The following is a 17,480-nucleotide window of genomic DNA, read 5'->3' as shown; positions in this document are numbered from 1 at the left end:
TGTCTTAGAATCATGAATTCTTGGGTGAAAGGAAACCAATTGCTATGGAAAGCTTACTATTATTTTATAGTTATATTATTTCATCTTCACGGTGACTCAGTGACATATGGTTTTTCTTGCCGCCTTCCACATATGAGAAAACTGAGGCTCAGAGGAGTTAAGTGATGTGGCCAATGTCTCAGAGCTAGTAAGTGACAGAGTCAGAATTCAAGCCCGGGGTGCCTACTTCCCCAGGACAGGCATACTGGGTCCTTTGCCCTATTGTCTTTGGGCTCAGAAGGGCCTCCAGAGGTCACCGTGCCAGGCCGTGGCCTGTCTGCCCTCACATCCGTTCCTCACCTTTACTTTGCTTTGCACAAATGTGGGGTTGAGCACAGGCTATACACAATTCCACAGAAATCTGTATCAAACTGGCTTTTAGTTGAATTTGCCAGTGGGAGACGTTGGCGGGAGACTGGAAGGGAGGACAGAAAAAAACAAGGTATTTCTCCCCCTCCATTCTGTCTCTCGGTGGTGATCACCTCTGTGTCTAGCTCCCCACAGACGGGCCCGGTGTGGCTCCTCACCAGGTTTCTCCTGCTGGGGACCCCCACCTGCTCCTCCCTCAAGCCCAGGGACAGTGCTGGCCTGTCGATCACTCATCTCAGCGTTGCCTGTCCATTGTTGCAGCTTCTGAGCTCTCTAGTCATCTATGCAACCAATTCCCTGAATTAAATTTTTGCTGTGTTTAAATACTAAGAGTGGTTTCTGCTTTCGTGGTTCGGCCCTGCTGTGTAGGCTACCTTACTGTCAAGAGTAAGAATACCTTTCACAGCTTTCCGACACTTGACTATTTCAGGCCGCATCAAGAAGGAGAGTCTGTTTGGGGATGGGTTAGACTTGGGCTCCATGAAAAGAGGGCAAGTTCCCGTCCTCCTGTGGTCCCCCCTTCCAGGTTTATAAGCCACACCCGTAACAAAACAGAACACTGTCACCTACCCCCGGGTGGGTAGAAGGGAAACTGTGTGAAGAAACCAGAAAGGAAAGAAAAGAAGAGTTACAGGGCGGAAATTTAAGATTAGAGAACATTGTAGGTTGAAATAGGGGCAGCAGGGACACCTGGGTGGCTCAGTTGGTTAAGTGGCTGCCTTCGGCTCAGGTCATGATCTCAGCATCCTGGGATCGAGTCCCACATCGGGCTCCTTGCTCAGCAGGGAGCCTGCTTCTCCCTCTGCCTCTGCCTGCCATTCTGTCTGCCTGTGCTTGCTCTCTCCCCCTCTCTCTCTCTGATAAATAAATAAAATCTTTAAAAAAAAAAAAAAAAGAAATAGGGATTGGGATTAAAGAAAACGAACAGCTCAGGAGAGCTTTGTAAACTACAGGCCACCATCTGATTAGGAAAACTACAGACTGGCAAGAAGCTTTTTACATCATAATATCCAGTGCTGAGAAGGCTGTGGGGAAATGAGCTGTCTCATACATCAGGAGCGCACAGTCACATGAGTTTTCTGAAAGGCATTTTGGCAAAAGCCTATGAAGAGCGAATACTCTGATTCGGCATGCTACTTTCAGGAATTTGCCTTAGGAAATAATCAGAGATGGGCCTGATGATTTATGCACAGGAATGTTTACTACAGGTTATTATTACTATGCAAAACATTGAAAATAATAAATGTCTAACAATGAAACATTGATTATATAAATTATAATAAAATATAAAGTATAGTCATATAATGAATTTGGGGTCGGGGAATAAAGTCATGTATTAGTCACGAATAACATGATAAAATATCCACAGTATATTCTTAGGGCAGATTACAAAGGAATATTCATCTAATGAAAATACTGAAGTTCATTAACATTTTTTGAGTATTTACTGCATTCCTGCTAACTCAGGTATACTTCCTATCAGTCCTGAGAGTGTACTATTACTATCTCATTTTATTTATTTATTTTTTTAAGAAGATTTTATTTATTTATTTGACACAGAGAGAGAGATCACAAGTAGGCAGGGAGGCAGGCAGAGAGAGAGCAGGCTCCCTGCTGATCAAAGAGCCCAATGTGGGGCTTGATCCCAGGACCCTGGGATCATGACCTGGGCCGAGGACAGAGGCTTAACCCACTGAGCCACCCAGGTGCCCCTTAAAAGTGATTTTTATTCACACATACCTTTTTACCAAACATTATTTTTTTAAATCATGGAGTTTTAAAAATAAAATAAAAATCTATAGGGAATCTCTCATCTTTATATGGATTCCCTGTGTATATATATGTAATTACAATAGATTTCCTCCTGGTTAAAAAAATAAACAAATAAAACAAAAATTTTAAAAAGTAAAGATCTACTAAAAAAGTAAATGTCGATCCCTTTGAAGGAAGTAAAACAGTGGCAGAGAGAGTGGGGTTAACCCTAAGGGAGCCAGGAGAGGTCAGGAAGGGAAATGAAATAGGAAAAGTGCCGTAAATTGAGCCCACCAATAACCATGCCATCTATTTCTCAGGGTCAGTGTTTCATTGTTCAAATAGTATATAGTTCAGGAGTTAAAAACACCACACTCAAAGTAAAAGAACCAAAACAAGGCAGGAGGGAAGAGGAGATAGTTAACAGACAGAGTAGTACTACTTACAGAGGGATCTATTCTGGCTAAACTATGAAATCAGGAAACCTGCGAAAAATTCCAGCTCGTTCAGACCTGTGGTCCTAGAGCCCATCACAGGGGGCTGCGATTAAATTTTTCAACCATCTCCCATTATCTCCAGTTCCATACATGGATATAAAGTCATGGGTGTGGCAGTATATCTATCTGGGTTTCATAGTTCAACATATACTTACTATTTAACCTTCTTTTTTTTTTAATATTTTATTTATTTATTTGACAGAGAGAGATCACAAGTAGGCAGAGAGGCAGGCAGAGAGAGAGAGGAGGAAGCAGGCTCCCCGCTGAGCAGAGAGCCTGATGCAGGGCTCGATCCCAGGACCCTGAGATCATGACCTGAGCCGAAGGCAGCGGCTTAACCCACTGAGCCACCCAGGCACCCCTCTCTTTAACCTTCTTGATGGCCCAACTCCTAATGAGCAAAGGTTAAGTGCTAAGTCAAGTGATTAGATATCAGAGTTCTCACACTTGTAGATACACACAATATGTTCCTGGGTTGTTTTTTTTTTTTTTTTTTTAAGATTTTATTTATTTATTTGAAAGACAGAGATCACAAGTAGGCAGAGAGGCAGGCAGAGAGAGAGAGAGAGGGAAGCAGGCTTCCTGCGGAGCAGGGAGCCCGATGCGGGGCTCGATCCCAGGACCCTGAGATCATGACCTGAGCCAAAGGCAGCAGCCCAAACCACTGAGCCACCCAGGCACCCCGGTTGTTTTTTTTTTAAAGGAGAAAATATTGTTAAAACATTCCCGAAGTGGTTACCATTTTTCCTGAGGGGTTGAATTCATTCAGCTTCCCATTATTTAGAATTTGAATAGCTCTAAAACCTAAATAGCCATAATCTGGGGTAGTATCGAAATGATAGTCATGATAATTCTCTTGAAACACGGCAGAATCTTCAAATACTTCTCAAATTATCAGAAATATGACATAATTTTCCTATTGTTTTAGTATGTCTTGTTCTTTTTTACAAATGCATTTTAGTTTTATTTGGTTACAAAGAGTGTGAGCCCTTTGGGGTTTGGGGGTTTTTTGTTTTTTCTTAAGTAATCTCTATACTGTGGGACTTGAACTCACAACCCAGAGATCAAGAGTTGCATGCTCTATCGACTGAGCCAGCCAGGTGCCCTAGTATTTTTAATTTTTTAAAAGAGTTATTTATTTAATTATTTAGAGAGGGACGGGGAGGGGCAGATGGAAGGGAGAGAAGATTCCCTGCTGAGCACGGAAGGGGCCCATGAAGGATGCAGGGCTCCATCCCACGACCCTGAGATCATGACCTGAGTCAACCAAAGAGTCAACCACTTAACCAACTGAGCCACCCAGGTGCCCCTCTTATTCTTATAGTTTTAGAATTTTGTAAATCTGGTGATATTTTTAAGTGTCCAACGATGGAACATAAATAGCATATTAAAAATAATTTGTTTCAGGGATGCCTGGGTGGCTCAGTTGGTTGGACGACTGCCTTCGGCTCAGGTCATGATCCCGGAGTCCCGAGATCGAGTCCCGCATCGGGCTCCCAGCTCCATGGGGAGTCTGCTTCGCTCTCTGACCTTCTCCTCGCTCATGCTCTCTCTCACTGTCTCTCTCTCAAATAAATAAATAAAATCTTTAAAAAAAATAATAAATTGTTTCAAAAATTAAATTCACAGAGCATCCCATTTCTCTGTCCCAGTGAGGGATAAATGGAATTCAGATTACTATAGTGGATTTCAACCAAGGTTGCATTGCTCCTGCCATCTCCCTTATAAACCTGGCTACATTTAAGGGTAATATAAACCTTGCTCCACTGAATATATCCCTACACATTCTACACTGTCTAATATTTGAGCCTCAAGGTTCTTAACTCTTTATTTGGTGTTTTCAACCAAAGTCCAAGCCATGAAGGCACATTCAGGCTACTATCTTATCAAGTAATACTGTGAGAAATGTGTTTTTTGAGTAAAATTTATTTTCCTGTCCTGAACATAATGGTTCATCATACAAAATGGAATAGTAGGCAATATAAGTTATTTTTTTTTTAAGATTTTATTTATTTATTTGACAGACAGAGATCACAGGTAGGCAGAGAGGCAGGCAGAGAGAGAGGAGGAAGCAGGCTCCCTGCGGAGCAGAGAGCCCGATGTGGGGCTCGATCCCAGGACCCTGGGATCACGACCTGAGCCGAAGGCAGAGGCTTTAACCCACTGAGCCACCCAGGCGCCCCTATAAGTTATTTTTTGAGCCAAAGACCAGGAGGAAGAAGTTCCTTTTGCGACAACCTACTACTTGTTTGATGGTTTTCCTAAGAAATGCTCAGTGCTGACGGCTATCAACAAAGCATCAAGTAGGCACCAAAGCAGCGAAAGGTTAACAGAGTGACCTGACTAGACTCTTTCTGCCAACTGTCCTCCATTTGAGCTGTTCCTGAGCACTTGTACGTAGAGCCTTTAGGAGAGCCAGAAATAGGAAAGATCAAAAGTGAATCACAGTTCAACCATGGCAATGAGGTCAAAGGTACTGCCAGTAATAGCTAGCACTAATTGAGTGCTTAGTGTATGCCAGGCATTTTATCTATATAACCTCACTCAATTTGCACAAGTTTATGAGTTGGGTATTAATTTTATCCCCCAGTTTGTAGGAGGAAACATTGGGGCTTGAAGTTAATTAACTTGCCCAAAGTTACACATCTGAGGGGTGGAGCTAGGATTAGAAGCCAGACAACTGATTCCAAAGCCCAACTCCTAATGCTTAGAGGGCCTGATTTTGAAGATTCCACATGCTCCAGAGAAAAGAAGCACCTCTCTTGCTTTAAGAGCAGTTTTTAAAAAGGGATCTGGGTCTTCCTAAACATCCCTTAAAACCATTTATAATTCTAGGAAAGCAAATCAGATTTTCATCAAAATCAGCCTGGGTTATAGGTAATAAGTTCCTAGTTAGCCATATATACGATCCAATCAACTTCTCTTTTTCTAGGCTTTATGTACTTCATCCACTGGGTCCCTTGTATGACCAACAAATAGAGAACATTTATACTAATGGTTAACACTTATGTAACACTATTATATCCATGACTATTATAAGCACTTTACACTTAGTATCTCATTTAATCCTCATAGCAACTTTATAAGGTGTATTGTAAACTTTATAACAACTTAAAAATATATTTAAAAGTATACATATATAAAGCATATAACAACTTTATAAGGTGTGTAATATAAAATTTACCACTTAATTTTAAATATACTGTTCAGTGGCTGTAAGTACATTCACATTGTTGTACAATAATTATCAGCATCCATCTCCAGGACCCAAAAGATTTTATTTTATTTGTTCTTTTTAAAAGATGTATTTATTGGAGAGAGAGAGAGAAAGAGAGAGCGCACAGGTAAAGTGAAGGAGGGACAGAGGGCGTGGGAGAGAGAGAATTTCCAGCAAACTCCCCGCTAAGGGCAGAGCTAGACACAGATATGGGTTTGATGACGATTCTCTTCCTCTCCCTCTGCCCCTGGCTTGTTTCACTTAGCGTAACATCTTTAAGGTTCATTCATGCTGTAGCCTGTAGTGTATCCGATTTTTTTTTTAAGCTGAATAATAGTCCTCTATGTATAGAGCTTTGTTTAGCCATTCATCGGTCAATAGACATTTAGATTGTGTCCATACTTTGACTATTATGAATAAGGTCGCTATACATGTGGGTCTATAAATATCTATCTCCTCAGGCTACCTGGCTGGCTCAGTTGGGTGTAGAGATTACTTAAAAATCTGTTTATGTCTCTGCTTTCATTTCTTTAGAGTCCATATCAGAAGTGGAATTGCTGAATCATATAGTAATTTTATTTTTCGTTTTTTGAGGAGCTGCCATATTGTTTTCCATAGCAGCAGCTGCATCATTTCACATTCCCACCAGAAATACACAAGGGTCCCAATTTCTCCACATCCGCACTAACACTTGTTATCTTCTGCTGCTGTTGTTGTTGTTGTTGCTGTTTTCATAACAGCTATCTTAATGGGTGTGAAGTGGTATTTTGTCATGGTTTTGATTTTCATTTCCTTCCCATTGAGCTGACTTTTCATGTCCTTATTGGCCATTTGTATCCCTGTTTTAGAAAACTGTATATTCGAGTCCTTTGTCCATTGTTAAAATCAGGTCATTTTGCTTTGTTTGCTTTTGAGTTGCAGGAGTTCTTTATATATTCTAGATATTAATCCCTTATCAGAGAGATGATTTGCAAATAATTTATCCAGTTCTGTGCATTGTCTTCTCAGTCTGTTGACAGTATTCTTTGATGCACGAGTTTTAAATTTTTATGAAGTCCAACTTATCCATTTTTTCTTTTGTTGCCTGCTCTTCTGGTGTCATATATACAATAAATTATTTCCAAATCCAGTGTCATGAAGCTTTTCTCCTATGTTTTCTTCTTAAAAGTTTCATAATTTTAGCTCTTATACTTAGGTCTTTGATCCATTTTGAGTTAGTTTTTGTGTATGGTGTGAGGTAATGGTCCAGCTTCATTTTTTTGCATGTAGGCTATGTATTTTTATCATCCTCGTTTGACAGTTTCTTAACTGAGGCACAGATGGGTCAAGTAAGTTCCCCAAAGTCACAAAGCTAGTAAATAATGGAGCGCGGAATCAAACCCAGGCCGACTAAGCTCTTACAAGAACTGAAGCTTAATTCTTGCCATTTTCAATTCTAATTGTTATTATCTTTGCTTTTATGACATGTGGCTGGTCAACACTTTGATGTTAAATGGTGTGGTCAGGAATCAAGCAATGGGACTATGGGAAAATTCAGACCACTTTCTGATTCTCTCTCTCTCACTCTTTTTGTTTTAAGAATCACTTATCTATTTGAGAGCAAGAGAGCATGAACAGGATGGGCAGAAGGAGAGGGAGAGAGAATCACAAGCAGACTCTGCCCTGAGCATGGACCCCAGTGCGGGGCCAATCCCACAACCCTGAGATCATGACCTGAGCAGAAACCAAGAGTCAGATGCTTCACTGACTGCATCTCCCAGGCACCCCAATTCTCTTTTTAATGGCCTGATATCCAGGAACATATAGTCACCACAGATATATGGAAGAGAGATAGTATCGTTTGCCCAGAACCGCAGAAATTAAATCTGCAGAGAAAACGGCTGGCTGAGAGTGGTAGTGTTTACACAGAACCGATTAGAGTCAGGCTACGGGTGGAGAAGGCTTTCTAGGCACCGCTGCAAGTGGTACACATCTCTCTGTTCCCATTACACCCCCACTCGTACCCCAGTGGCAGGTCCCTTGTATCTCCGCGGCTGGCTCCAGTCAGACCTGCACAGGTGCGACGACCACGGGTGGTCAGCCTCTGACAAACTGGCTCTGGCAAGCCTGACTGCAAAACAGGAGGCAGCTGTGTTCCTCCTCAGAGAAGAACTTCTGATGGAAGCAGGCAGTTCAAGAGACAGGTGTTCAGCAAGGAAGGACAGGCATTTTTGGGATTTCGATTCAAACGCGCCAGCATCTTGAGGGGTTATTAACTTGTCAGTGCCTAGAATAGTGTCTGACCTACATCAGAGGCTCAACACATCATTGTTGGATGAACATATTAGCTGTCAGGGTGTGACAGGGAAAGGCTATAACCTCTACCCAGCAGGGGTGTGCAAGGACCAGATTAAAGTGACTACGTCTTGGAGGAGGTAGAATTTGAGCCGAGTCTTATGGTACAAATAAGTGGAGAGAAACCTTCCAGTCATAGGTAAGGGAAGGCCTAGAGGGAAGAACCCGTGGAAGAAAGTCAGGGCAGTGAGGCAGGTAGGACTCTTAGCCTGGAAATGGACCTGGAGAAGTGGGGGGGCTCAGGGTTTTGTCTGTTGGTCTTGGGATTTCTGGACTCCTCTCTTCACCCCTGTCAACTCCCGCACGCAAAGGCTGGCCACCGTCTGTGGTGAGATGGCGGCTGGCTGTCTGGGCTTGGCACCCTGCCACGCTGTATCTGCTGAGCAGCCTGCAGCGGCTCCTTCCATTCTCTGGAAACCCTCACTGGCCAGCACTGGGGAGGGTGGACATGACTGCCGGTGCTCAGCGGGGGCGGTGGGGGTGGAGAAGGCACTTGGGGTCTTCCCTGCTCCTCCGCATATGGAGGCCTGGCGGGCACTGCCACATGGCTGGCCAGAGAAAGTCCCTTATTAAAGGAAGCACTCTGGTAGAGTGGGGACAACAGGCTGCGCGGTGCACAGTAATTACTCATTTCAGAAGAAACCAAAAGCTGGAATTGATTGGCAAAGCCAAGGCAGGCCTGAGAAGCCAGCCTCCCGCTGTCACTTATTTCCCCGTTCCAGAAACTCCCTTCCCGGCTCCCTTCTGTCTCCTTTTAGGTTTTATAGAAACTTCTGGTAGTTAGAGGTCCAGGTTAATGTTAGAGAAGGAATTGAGAGGAGGATGGGTGTAATAAAATAAATTAATTTTTAACATGTTTTCCATGTCTTAATATCATCTAACCATATTACTGGATTTTTAATTTCAAAAAAGGAAGGCAAGAAAAAAAACAACTAACTGTAACTTTATGCCCAAGACTCTATTACCACTGTTATTAGAATTTTAATATATTTTCTTGCAGTTTTTCCATCGTGATTATACATGTATAAAATATACTTTTATGAGATTGTAATTGTACTTTACATTCTCTCTTGAATCTTGCTTTTTTCTATTTAACATATTATTCTACGCCTTGGAAATGACTGAATAGGTTTAACCCTGCCTGGTCTTCTTGGTAGCTCTAAGCAGGCCTTGGGCCTCTCTCTCGGGGCATCAGTGTATCCAATGACATGCGAGATCTATTAAGCAACTTCACAGACATGATTTGAGAAATAACTAAGAGAAACCAGAAAACTGGAAAAAACTTAAGAGAAACTGTGGCAGGCAGAATCATGACTTCCGAAGATGTCTATGTCCTAATCCCTGGACTGTATTAGGTTAAATGGCAAAGGAAAATAAAGGTTGCAGATGGAATTAAGGTTACTAATCAGATGACCTTGAAACAAAGAGATTATTGGGGTGCCTGGGTGGCTCAGTTGGTTGAGCCTCTGACTCTTGGATTCAATTCAGGTCATGATCTCAGGGTCGGTGGGATTGAGGCCCACCTCAGGCTCTGTGTTCAGGGGGAAGTTGGCTTCCCCTTCCTTCTCCCTCTGCCCCTCCCCCTGCTCACAAGCATGCACTCTTTCTCTCTCTCTCAAATAAATAAATTTTAATTTAAAAAAAAATCTTAATTTTTAGAAAAGAGATTATCCTGGATTATCTGGGCAGGTTAATGCATCACGAGGATCCTTTAAAGTGTTAGAAGGAATTGAAAGGGAGAACCAGAGAGATAGCAGCACGAGAAGGACTTAGCCCAGTTTTGCTGGTTTTAAAGATGGACAAGGGGTTCACAAGCAAGGAATGCAGGCAGCCTCTAGGGACTGGAAAACGCCAAGAAACAGATTATCCTCTAGAGTGTCCAGAAAGAAAACAGCCCTGTCAACACCTTGACGCTAGCCCAGTGAGATCTATTTTAAACTTCTGACTTCCAGAGCTATAAGATCATAAATGTTTATTGTTTAAAGCCACTAAGTATATGGTAATTTGTCAAAGCAGCAATAGGAAACTGGGGCACCTGGTGGCTCAGTCAGTTAAGTGTCTGCCTTTGGCTCAGGTCATGATCCGAGAGTCCTGGGATTAAGCCCCACACTGTGGGGCTGAGGGGGGGTGGTCTCTGCTCAGCGGGGAGCCTGCTTCTCCCTCTCCCACTGCCCCTTCCCCTGCGTGTGCTCTCTCTCTCTCTTTGCTCTCACTCTCACTCTCAAATAAATAAATAAAATCTTTTTTTAAAAGAAAACAAAGCACCAATAGGAAACCAATACAGAGACCAAGATCAGCTTTCAAACTGGGCAAAATATGTCTAGATACCCCAAATTCCAGGACAAAGGACTTCCTGACTCTTCTTGGCAACTCTCTGCCCATCTAGCACGTTGCCCAGTAGAGCTGCAGAACCAGCCTGATACTGCAGACATACCCACGACTGGGCTCTTGTCCAGATCAACCAGTACATCATGCCGTCTGCGTAGGGACTGTAGCGTCTCAGATGAGGCTTGGTAGTGTTGCATTCAGAGAAAAGTCTGGAAGCAAAGATTTACAGGAAGGGAATGAAGCTCCAGGTCACCCAAAAAAGGCCTTTGATCTTATGGCTTCCTATTGCATGACTTAAAACCACAGTACTGAGCACTTAGAAGATGCTCAGGAAAGATGACCAATGTTTGTTTGATTACCAAATGAACAAATGAAGAGAGAGAGAGAACTTGAGCCACTTTGCTTCCACTGCCTTCCCTATAATTCTTTCTTCTCCATCTGTCTTATTTGTCCCTTCTCCTCCAGTGCCTGGCATATTGTTTGATGCACGGTATGAATGAATAATTGAATGTATGAATGAATGGACGAATGAATGAATGAATATCTATCCTGGGTAATGGTTTCTCTCTCCCCAGCAGAGATACTCTTTTGCCCTATGGACTTTGGCTTCCTAACCCTCCTTTTAGCTGAAGAAGAATCTCCGGTGGTCTTGACTCTTCAGCTACAGCTGTAGGCTGTCCTTCTGTGGCATTTTGATATCCTGAATACATCAGAATGGGGAGCAAACCACAGATTGGCTCCATAGAATAAGAACCCAAAACCCAAGGCCTTCCTCTCCACATTAAGCAGGTTCTATATTCCCATAGTATTTTTCCTTTTTTTCTTTACTTTTTAAAATTTAACCATTCTTCTTTGGTAAATTCTGGCAGGATATGGCAAAGCAACCCAGACCTGTAGTTTACTGACCTCATCAGTAATGGGTGGGGAGAAACTGACCAGGAACTAGCATGAGGGAACTTTCTGGGCTATATTTTGTTTTGTGTGGCTACCAAGGTGTATACAATTGTCAGATTTTATTAAACTAAACATTTTAGCTTTGTGCATGTTATGATATATAAATGATGTCTCAGTTTCTTAAAAATCTGTAGGAGAATGCAGCGCCTGGGTGGCTCAGTTGGTTCAGTGTCCAATTCTTGGTTTCAGGTCAGGATCTCAGGGTCGTGAGAATCAAGTCCTGTGTCAGGATCCACACTCAGGACCAAGTCGGCTTGGGATTCTCTCTCTCCCTCTGCCCTTCCCCCCACTCACATTCTCTCTCTCTCTCTTTCAAGTAAGTAAATAAATCTTTTTAAAAATTCTGTAGGAGAAGGACTCTGAAATCACAATCTATTCAACAGTCAAGAATACCATGATTGATTGGTGATGTCCACCATAGACAAGGGGGAGGCGGACAGATGTCAACCCAAGTCCTCGTGTTTGCGGTTCTTGTCTTTAACTGATCATCCTACGAGAGTTCTGCATCACTCGAGTAATTATAGTATTAACTCGCCCACATTAAAGGATTATAATGAGGTGAAAGTTCTTTGTAGAATATATATGCCCACCTAAGTGTAAGATGTTCTTATTCCCATTTATTTCCTGTGAGTCTTGCACAGTGGAACTGACTTTGGCTGCTGGGTTCCCAGAAAATTCTCCTGGGCTGCAATGAAAGGCAGCAGAGCCAGATATTTCCAGAGTGCCAGGCTTCCCAGTAACATGAACATAGTCTGTCTGTCCCATTATTCATACTGTAAACATTGACCGGCGATGCTGACTTGTTGAGCTGACTTTCCCACTGCCCTATAGGACCACTTTTTCGGGTACTAAAATGATTTCCACAGCCTGAACTAAGTAATGTGTTTTCTTTGAGACTCTTATTCTATTCTGATGCTTCGTCTCAAGACGGGGTCTGGAATGTCTCATTTGTCCTTTTCCTTCCAACTGCAAATCTGCAGGGGCCTTTCAGAGCTTTGCTCTGTGGGCTCTTGGTTTATGTCTGTTGGCCGAGGCATCTGTTTCAGGGGCCTTTAGGCCCCTTCCAGGAGTCTCCCCGATTACTGATGAGGATTATGCTAACCAGAGGGTATCACTGGGAGGCTCAGGACTCCGCAGCCATGCTGTTTCCTGACTGGTGTCCCCACAGAGGGAACAGGACAGAGCCTGGCAGCCGTACCTCCATTTCCGAAGCCAACCAGAGAGCCAGGGCCAACGGCAGATGCAGCCTGGGTATTCAGCCAAGAGATACCTCCGAGGCCTCTTGCGGACATGGCCCCCTGACACCATGTACAGGCTCCAATGTGCAGGTCAGTGGGGCTACGGGAGGACATACATGCTGAGATGCCCTGCCTTGAATTCTGATGTGAGAGTGTTTTCCATCAAGTCCTGAAACACGAGAATTTCAGGTCCAATTTTGTGTAAGACAGACAAAGGTGCTTCAGCTTAGGAGCCGAGAGCCTCGGTCACACCTTTTGCCTTTTGTCCTCTCCCACATTTGCGGAGGAACATACAGCCTGAAGTCTTGCCTTCTCTCTAGCTCTTCCCAGGACCTTCACAGCCCACATCCCAAGCAGAACTTTCTCGCCAACCTTCCCCACCAAGAGACTTCGGGTCCTCCAGATCAATCCCTCTCTTTTACAAGATAAGGAAAAGGAGGCTGGGGGAGAGAGGGCAAAGGAAGCTATCCAAAGTCATTCAGTCAAAAGCAGAGCTGGGACCAGAAGACGAATCCTCCCCACGGCGCCCCCAGCTCCCACATTCACCCCATCACTCCCTAGTTGCCCTTCTGAGGTGATCTCAGCTCCAGGAAGTGGGACTGTTAGGCCTCCTCCTATTAAAGATGGCAGCTCTCCGATACCACCCACTGAGGAGATGGATGCCCTTCTGCTGAGCAGAGACCCCAAACGGACTCTGTAAAAGCTTTAAAACGAAAACAGGAAACTGTTGGGGATCCAAGTTGCCAGGTTTAGCGCATACACACAGGGACCCACACAGACATACACAGATATATAGACATAGTGCCACACGTGGCTTTCTTCCACATAGAATATATGCATGGAATATACTCTATACACAGACACATATGGACACAGAGAGTTAAACTTGCAATATTTGGTACATATTTTTGCTTTAAAAAAGTATTCATTGTTTATCTGAAATCCAATTTAAAAAAAAAATCCAACTTTAACTGGACATCCTGTATTTTATTTGGCAACCTTGTTGGGGATGAGAGGAGTGAGAAGTAGGACTTGCCAGTGCCCATTGGGTGTCTGCCATTTCTTCAGCACAAACAGACAGGACCAAAGGATTTGGTTTATAGGTTTACCTTGGGAAGGGAGAGAAAACAGCTCTCTCCCCAGTAAGTGATGACTGAAGGAAAATGAGATGTGGGTTTGTCCAGTAATTGGTTTTACCTTCATGGTAGGCCCAGCTTTAGAGGCAGTTTCATTATTTAACACTTGTAAGAAAGAGCCCCTTAACCAAAGATATACTTATCACTGGGTGGAGCAGAGGACACAGCAGACCACGGCCCCATAGACTAGGCCCAACACTGTCAAGGACAAGAACCCCACTTCACATCAAAAAATGCCTCAGACCCCTTTTTGGAAGTCATATGGCCACAATGTGTAGTTTAAGAAAGGATTCATGTGTATGTGCATTCTTGGGCCCCTTGCCATAATTCGTCACCGGTGTACCTCTTGACGGTGAGACCCTCTAGCTGGAGGGACAACAGCAACACTGTGGTATGAGATCACTGGCCCAGTGGCCTCCACCAGAGAGCTCACGTCTCAGAGCTCACTACCCTTGTGATGCTGGTGTATGTTCTCCGGTCCCATCTTTTTTCACCCCTGTGATAACTCCTTCAGACCCTTTAGGCCCACATTTTCTACAAATGCTTCTCTGACAACTCCAGCCAATATCGAGCTCCCTATTTTCTGACCTTATATCACACTGACCTTTGGGGCCACAAAGTTGAGCACAGGAAAGCTTGGTCTCTCCAACAGACTATTAGTGCCTCTAAAAAGGGGCCATGCTAGCCATCATAAGCCCCCATTAAATACTTGTAGAATGACTGAGTTGAGAATCATGGGGCCTACAGAACCAAGTAGGATACCTCCAGGAGAAACCTTCAGATTCTCCTCTTGAAGCAGGAGGGATCTTCTACCCAACCCCAAAGAAGCAGCCATGCTTCTTCCACCAGGGAGACCCAGTTTCTTGGAAATGATGAAGTGGAAGAAACCCACATGTGGCACAGGACCAGAAGTACCCAAGACACTGAACAGAGAACCCTCTGTGGGTTCTATACAATTTTAATCCCTCCATCTTCTAGTTGTCTTCTTTAACGGGCAATGTCTAAAGCGAAGACTAGTGTAAGTGGGGAACCTTGTAGTCATCTCCAAGACCTCTGGACTGGCATCACTGTTTCTACCAATAACTCCCAACCTACTCTTCAGGGTACATCAAGGATTCTGTGCTGCTCCAGGACAGTCAACTTAATGTACCAAAGAATCTCAGGCCACAACAGGATCTTTCAGGTGTACCCCCAAAATACCATCTCCTGCCTGTCTTCCCTCCATTTTGGATTCAACAAGGAAAATCTTTTGAACAAGGTACATGTTGATTTTATGACCAGATCTCAAACATTTAGATTTTTAACACTTTAAAATGGAGTTACTAAAAATAAGGGAATTCTGGGTTTCATTGTCTTTAGAGTCTATACCAGAATTATCCAACCGTACGTTCTGCAATGATGGATTATTCTATAATAGATACTGTCCAATTGGTAGCCATTAGCCATATGTGGCTATTGAGCACTTGAAATGTTGGAAGTATGACTGTGAAACTGATTTTTTAAATTTTTACTTACTTATGATTAATTTACATGTAAACAGCCACATGTGGCTATTGGGTACTGTATTAAACAGTACAGGTCCAGACTCTAGATTTTAGAATTCTTAGGCCTGTTATCCTCTAACATTCTTTAATTCTATGGTTTTGTGGCAATATCATAAGAAAAAATATCCAGGTTTTGGAGCACTGTCTGTTCTCTCTTTTACTAGATGTAAGATCTTGAGCAAGTCACTTAACCTCTTGGAGCTTCTGTTTGCTCATCTCTGTAATGAACATAATAAGACCTGCTTCATTACCGTACAGAAGATTACTGAATTGTCTGTAAGCTGTTCAGTACTATGGGGGTTTTATTTGTCAAAATTATTCTTGGGAACTTGAAGCAATAAATGATCCAAAAATTGCCATTGTTAAGGGAGATAAGAAAAGAGGACTGAGTAACGCTAATGGACATAGAGTAAGACATTGGCTAGTGCCAGGGTTTTCGAGAAAAGAGAAGGGAAGAACAAGAGCCTAACATAATATAGCTATTTTTTTCTGAAATGAAAAAAGGAATTTTCCAGAAATAATGATAGTGCCTAACCAAGTCTTGTCCTTAGAAAAGGATCTGGTCAGGATAAGTAGATTATCTGGTCTATCCAATGAATGGAGAAGAATGTGGCATGTTCTCATTAAACATTCCTGCCAAATATTCCCCTTAAGTCTTGACTCTAGAACCAGAGAATTTTGGTTATAACCTGACCCACATATAGTTCATATACAGGAAATATGCTGGTCAGGCAATTGTATTCCTCTTTGTAAATTAATACCCTGGCTTATAGAGTCTCTATGTACTTTGCTAATGTGGGTCAAGATCTCTGAAACCAGTTGATTCTGGGACACTAAAAAGATCTAATTTCTGGGCCATTCTTGGCCTGGGAATGGGTGAATTTGCCCAGGTAACGCTCCTGTGTTGGGACTTTCTGTCCTTTCCCAGGTGGCAACCCATTTGACATTGCCTTATGTCCTCTCTCTTCAAAAATTCCACTGTCTCCAATTAATATCCTTGGATTTTGATGTCCTAGGGTCTATAAATACTAGACAGGGGACTGAAGTACTTTCATTTGGGGAGTAGATCAACACTGCACATGTAAGGGATCAAGTGATTTCCTTAGTTAATGCCATATGCCAAGGGCTGAAACAATCAGGAAGAAAACAGAGAGGCCATATAGAATTGTAATTAAACATGTGGCCATTAGCACCAGATCCCAAGCCATCTGACCTCTCGGGGCTTCAGTTTCCTCGTGTATAAAATGGAGATGACCACACCCACCTTTGCCTCACAGGGTTGGATGTTGGAGTTAAATGGGATAATGCCATATCTGGCACATAGTAGGCACTCAATAAATGCTAGGTATAGACCTTCCTACCTTGTGTATTTCAGCATAATTACTAATCACAGTGCCTCATTGCTCACGATCATAAGGACCAAAAATTAATTTGCAAAGAAATAAAAAGAGCTCATTGGCTATAACTTGAACCCTGACGGATGGTTTTATTGGTTTTAATTTCATCTTCCCTTGGCCTCCCTCTTTCTTCCAGACACTTTATTTGGAAAAGTAGGAAAAGTCCCAGCTGCAAATATAAGATTTCCCCAACTATGTGATGTTGGTCATGTCATTTATGCTCCCTGGGTCCTTAGTTTGCTAATCTGCAAACTGGAAGTAATGGTATCTGCTTTCTACCCTCTCTGGGTCATTGTAAAAAAAAAAAAAAAAAAAAAAAAAAAAATCACAGAAGAGGACAGAGGTAAAAAAGCTCTCCAAGACCTCTAAATTGCTACTCCATTTCACATTATTTGGGTAATCTGAATCCAAATTTTGAGACACAGAGACCAAGTTTTATGGTCTCCTTTCAACAACTGAAACTTCCAATACCTTGCTTGCACACCTGTTTTTATTAAGCATAAGCACATGAGCCAGAGATGATGTTTCCTGAGAAAAATCTTGGTTTCCCTTGAATAGATTGAGTCATATATTCAATATCACCTGGGATACAGCCAAAGGGAAGAAGGCTTCTGTCTATCCCCTGCCCACGGTGCCTCCTGCCCCAACTCAGTCTACTGTAGTCGGCTGTCCGCT

General features: G+C 42.9%; 1 protein-coding gene across 6 annotated transcripts in view; it reads left to right on the top strand.

Moving 5' to 3' along the window:
* KIAA2012 overlaps positions 1-17,480 on the top strand; it is a 101,856-nt gene that overhangs the window by 3,689 nt on the left and 80,687 nt on the right. For 5 of the 6 annotated variants that reach the window (XR_014300112.1, XM_082688858.1, XM_082688859.1 and 2 more), the window contains 2 exons: positions 12,659-12,818; positions 14,967-15,122. The exons of the other annotated variant lie outside the window; for it this stretch is intronic. Coding sequence is in view for 4 of the 5 variants with exons in the window: in XM_082688858.1 (XP_082544984.1) it covers positions 12,659-12,818; positions 14,967-15,122 (316 nt within the window). In the remaining variant the exon portion in view is untranslated. The remainder of the gene's footprint in view (positions 1-12,658; positions 12,819-14,966; positions 15,123-17,480) is intronic. 6 annotated transcript variants of the gene reach the window in all.

This window comes from Mustela nivalis, assembly GCF_964662115.1.
Source record: "Mustela nivalis genome assembly, chromosome: 11".
Lineage (NCBI taxonomy): Eukaryota > Metazoa > Chordata > Mammalia > Carnivora > Mustelidae > Mustela > Mustela nivalis.
Note: the sequence above shows the minus strand (reverse complement) of the source record. Positions and strands in the feature narration are given on the sequence as shown.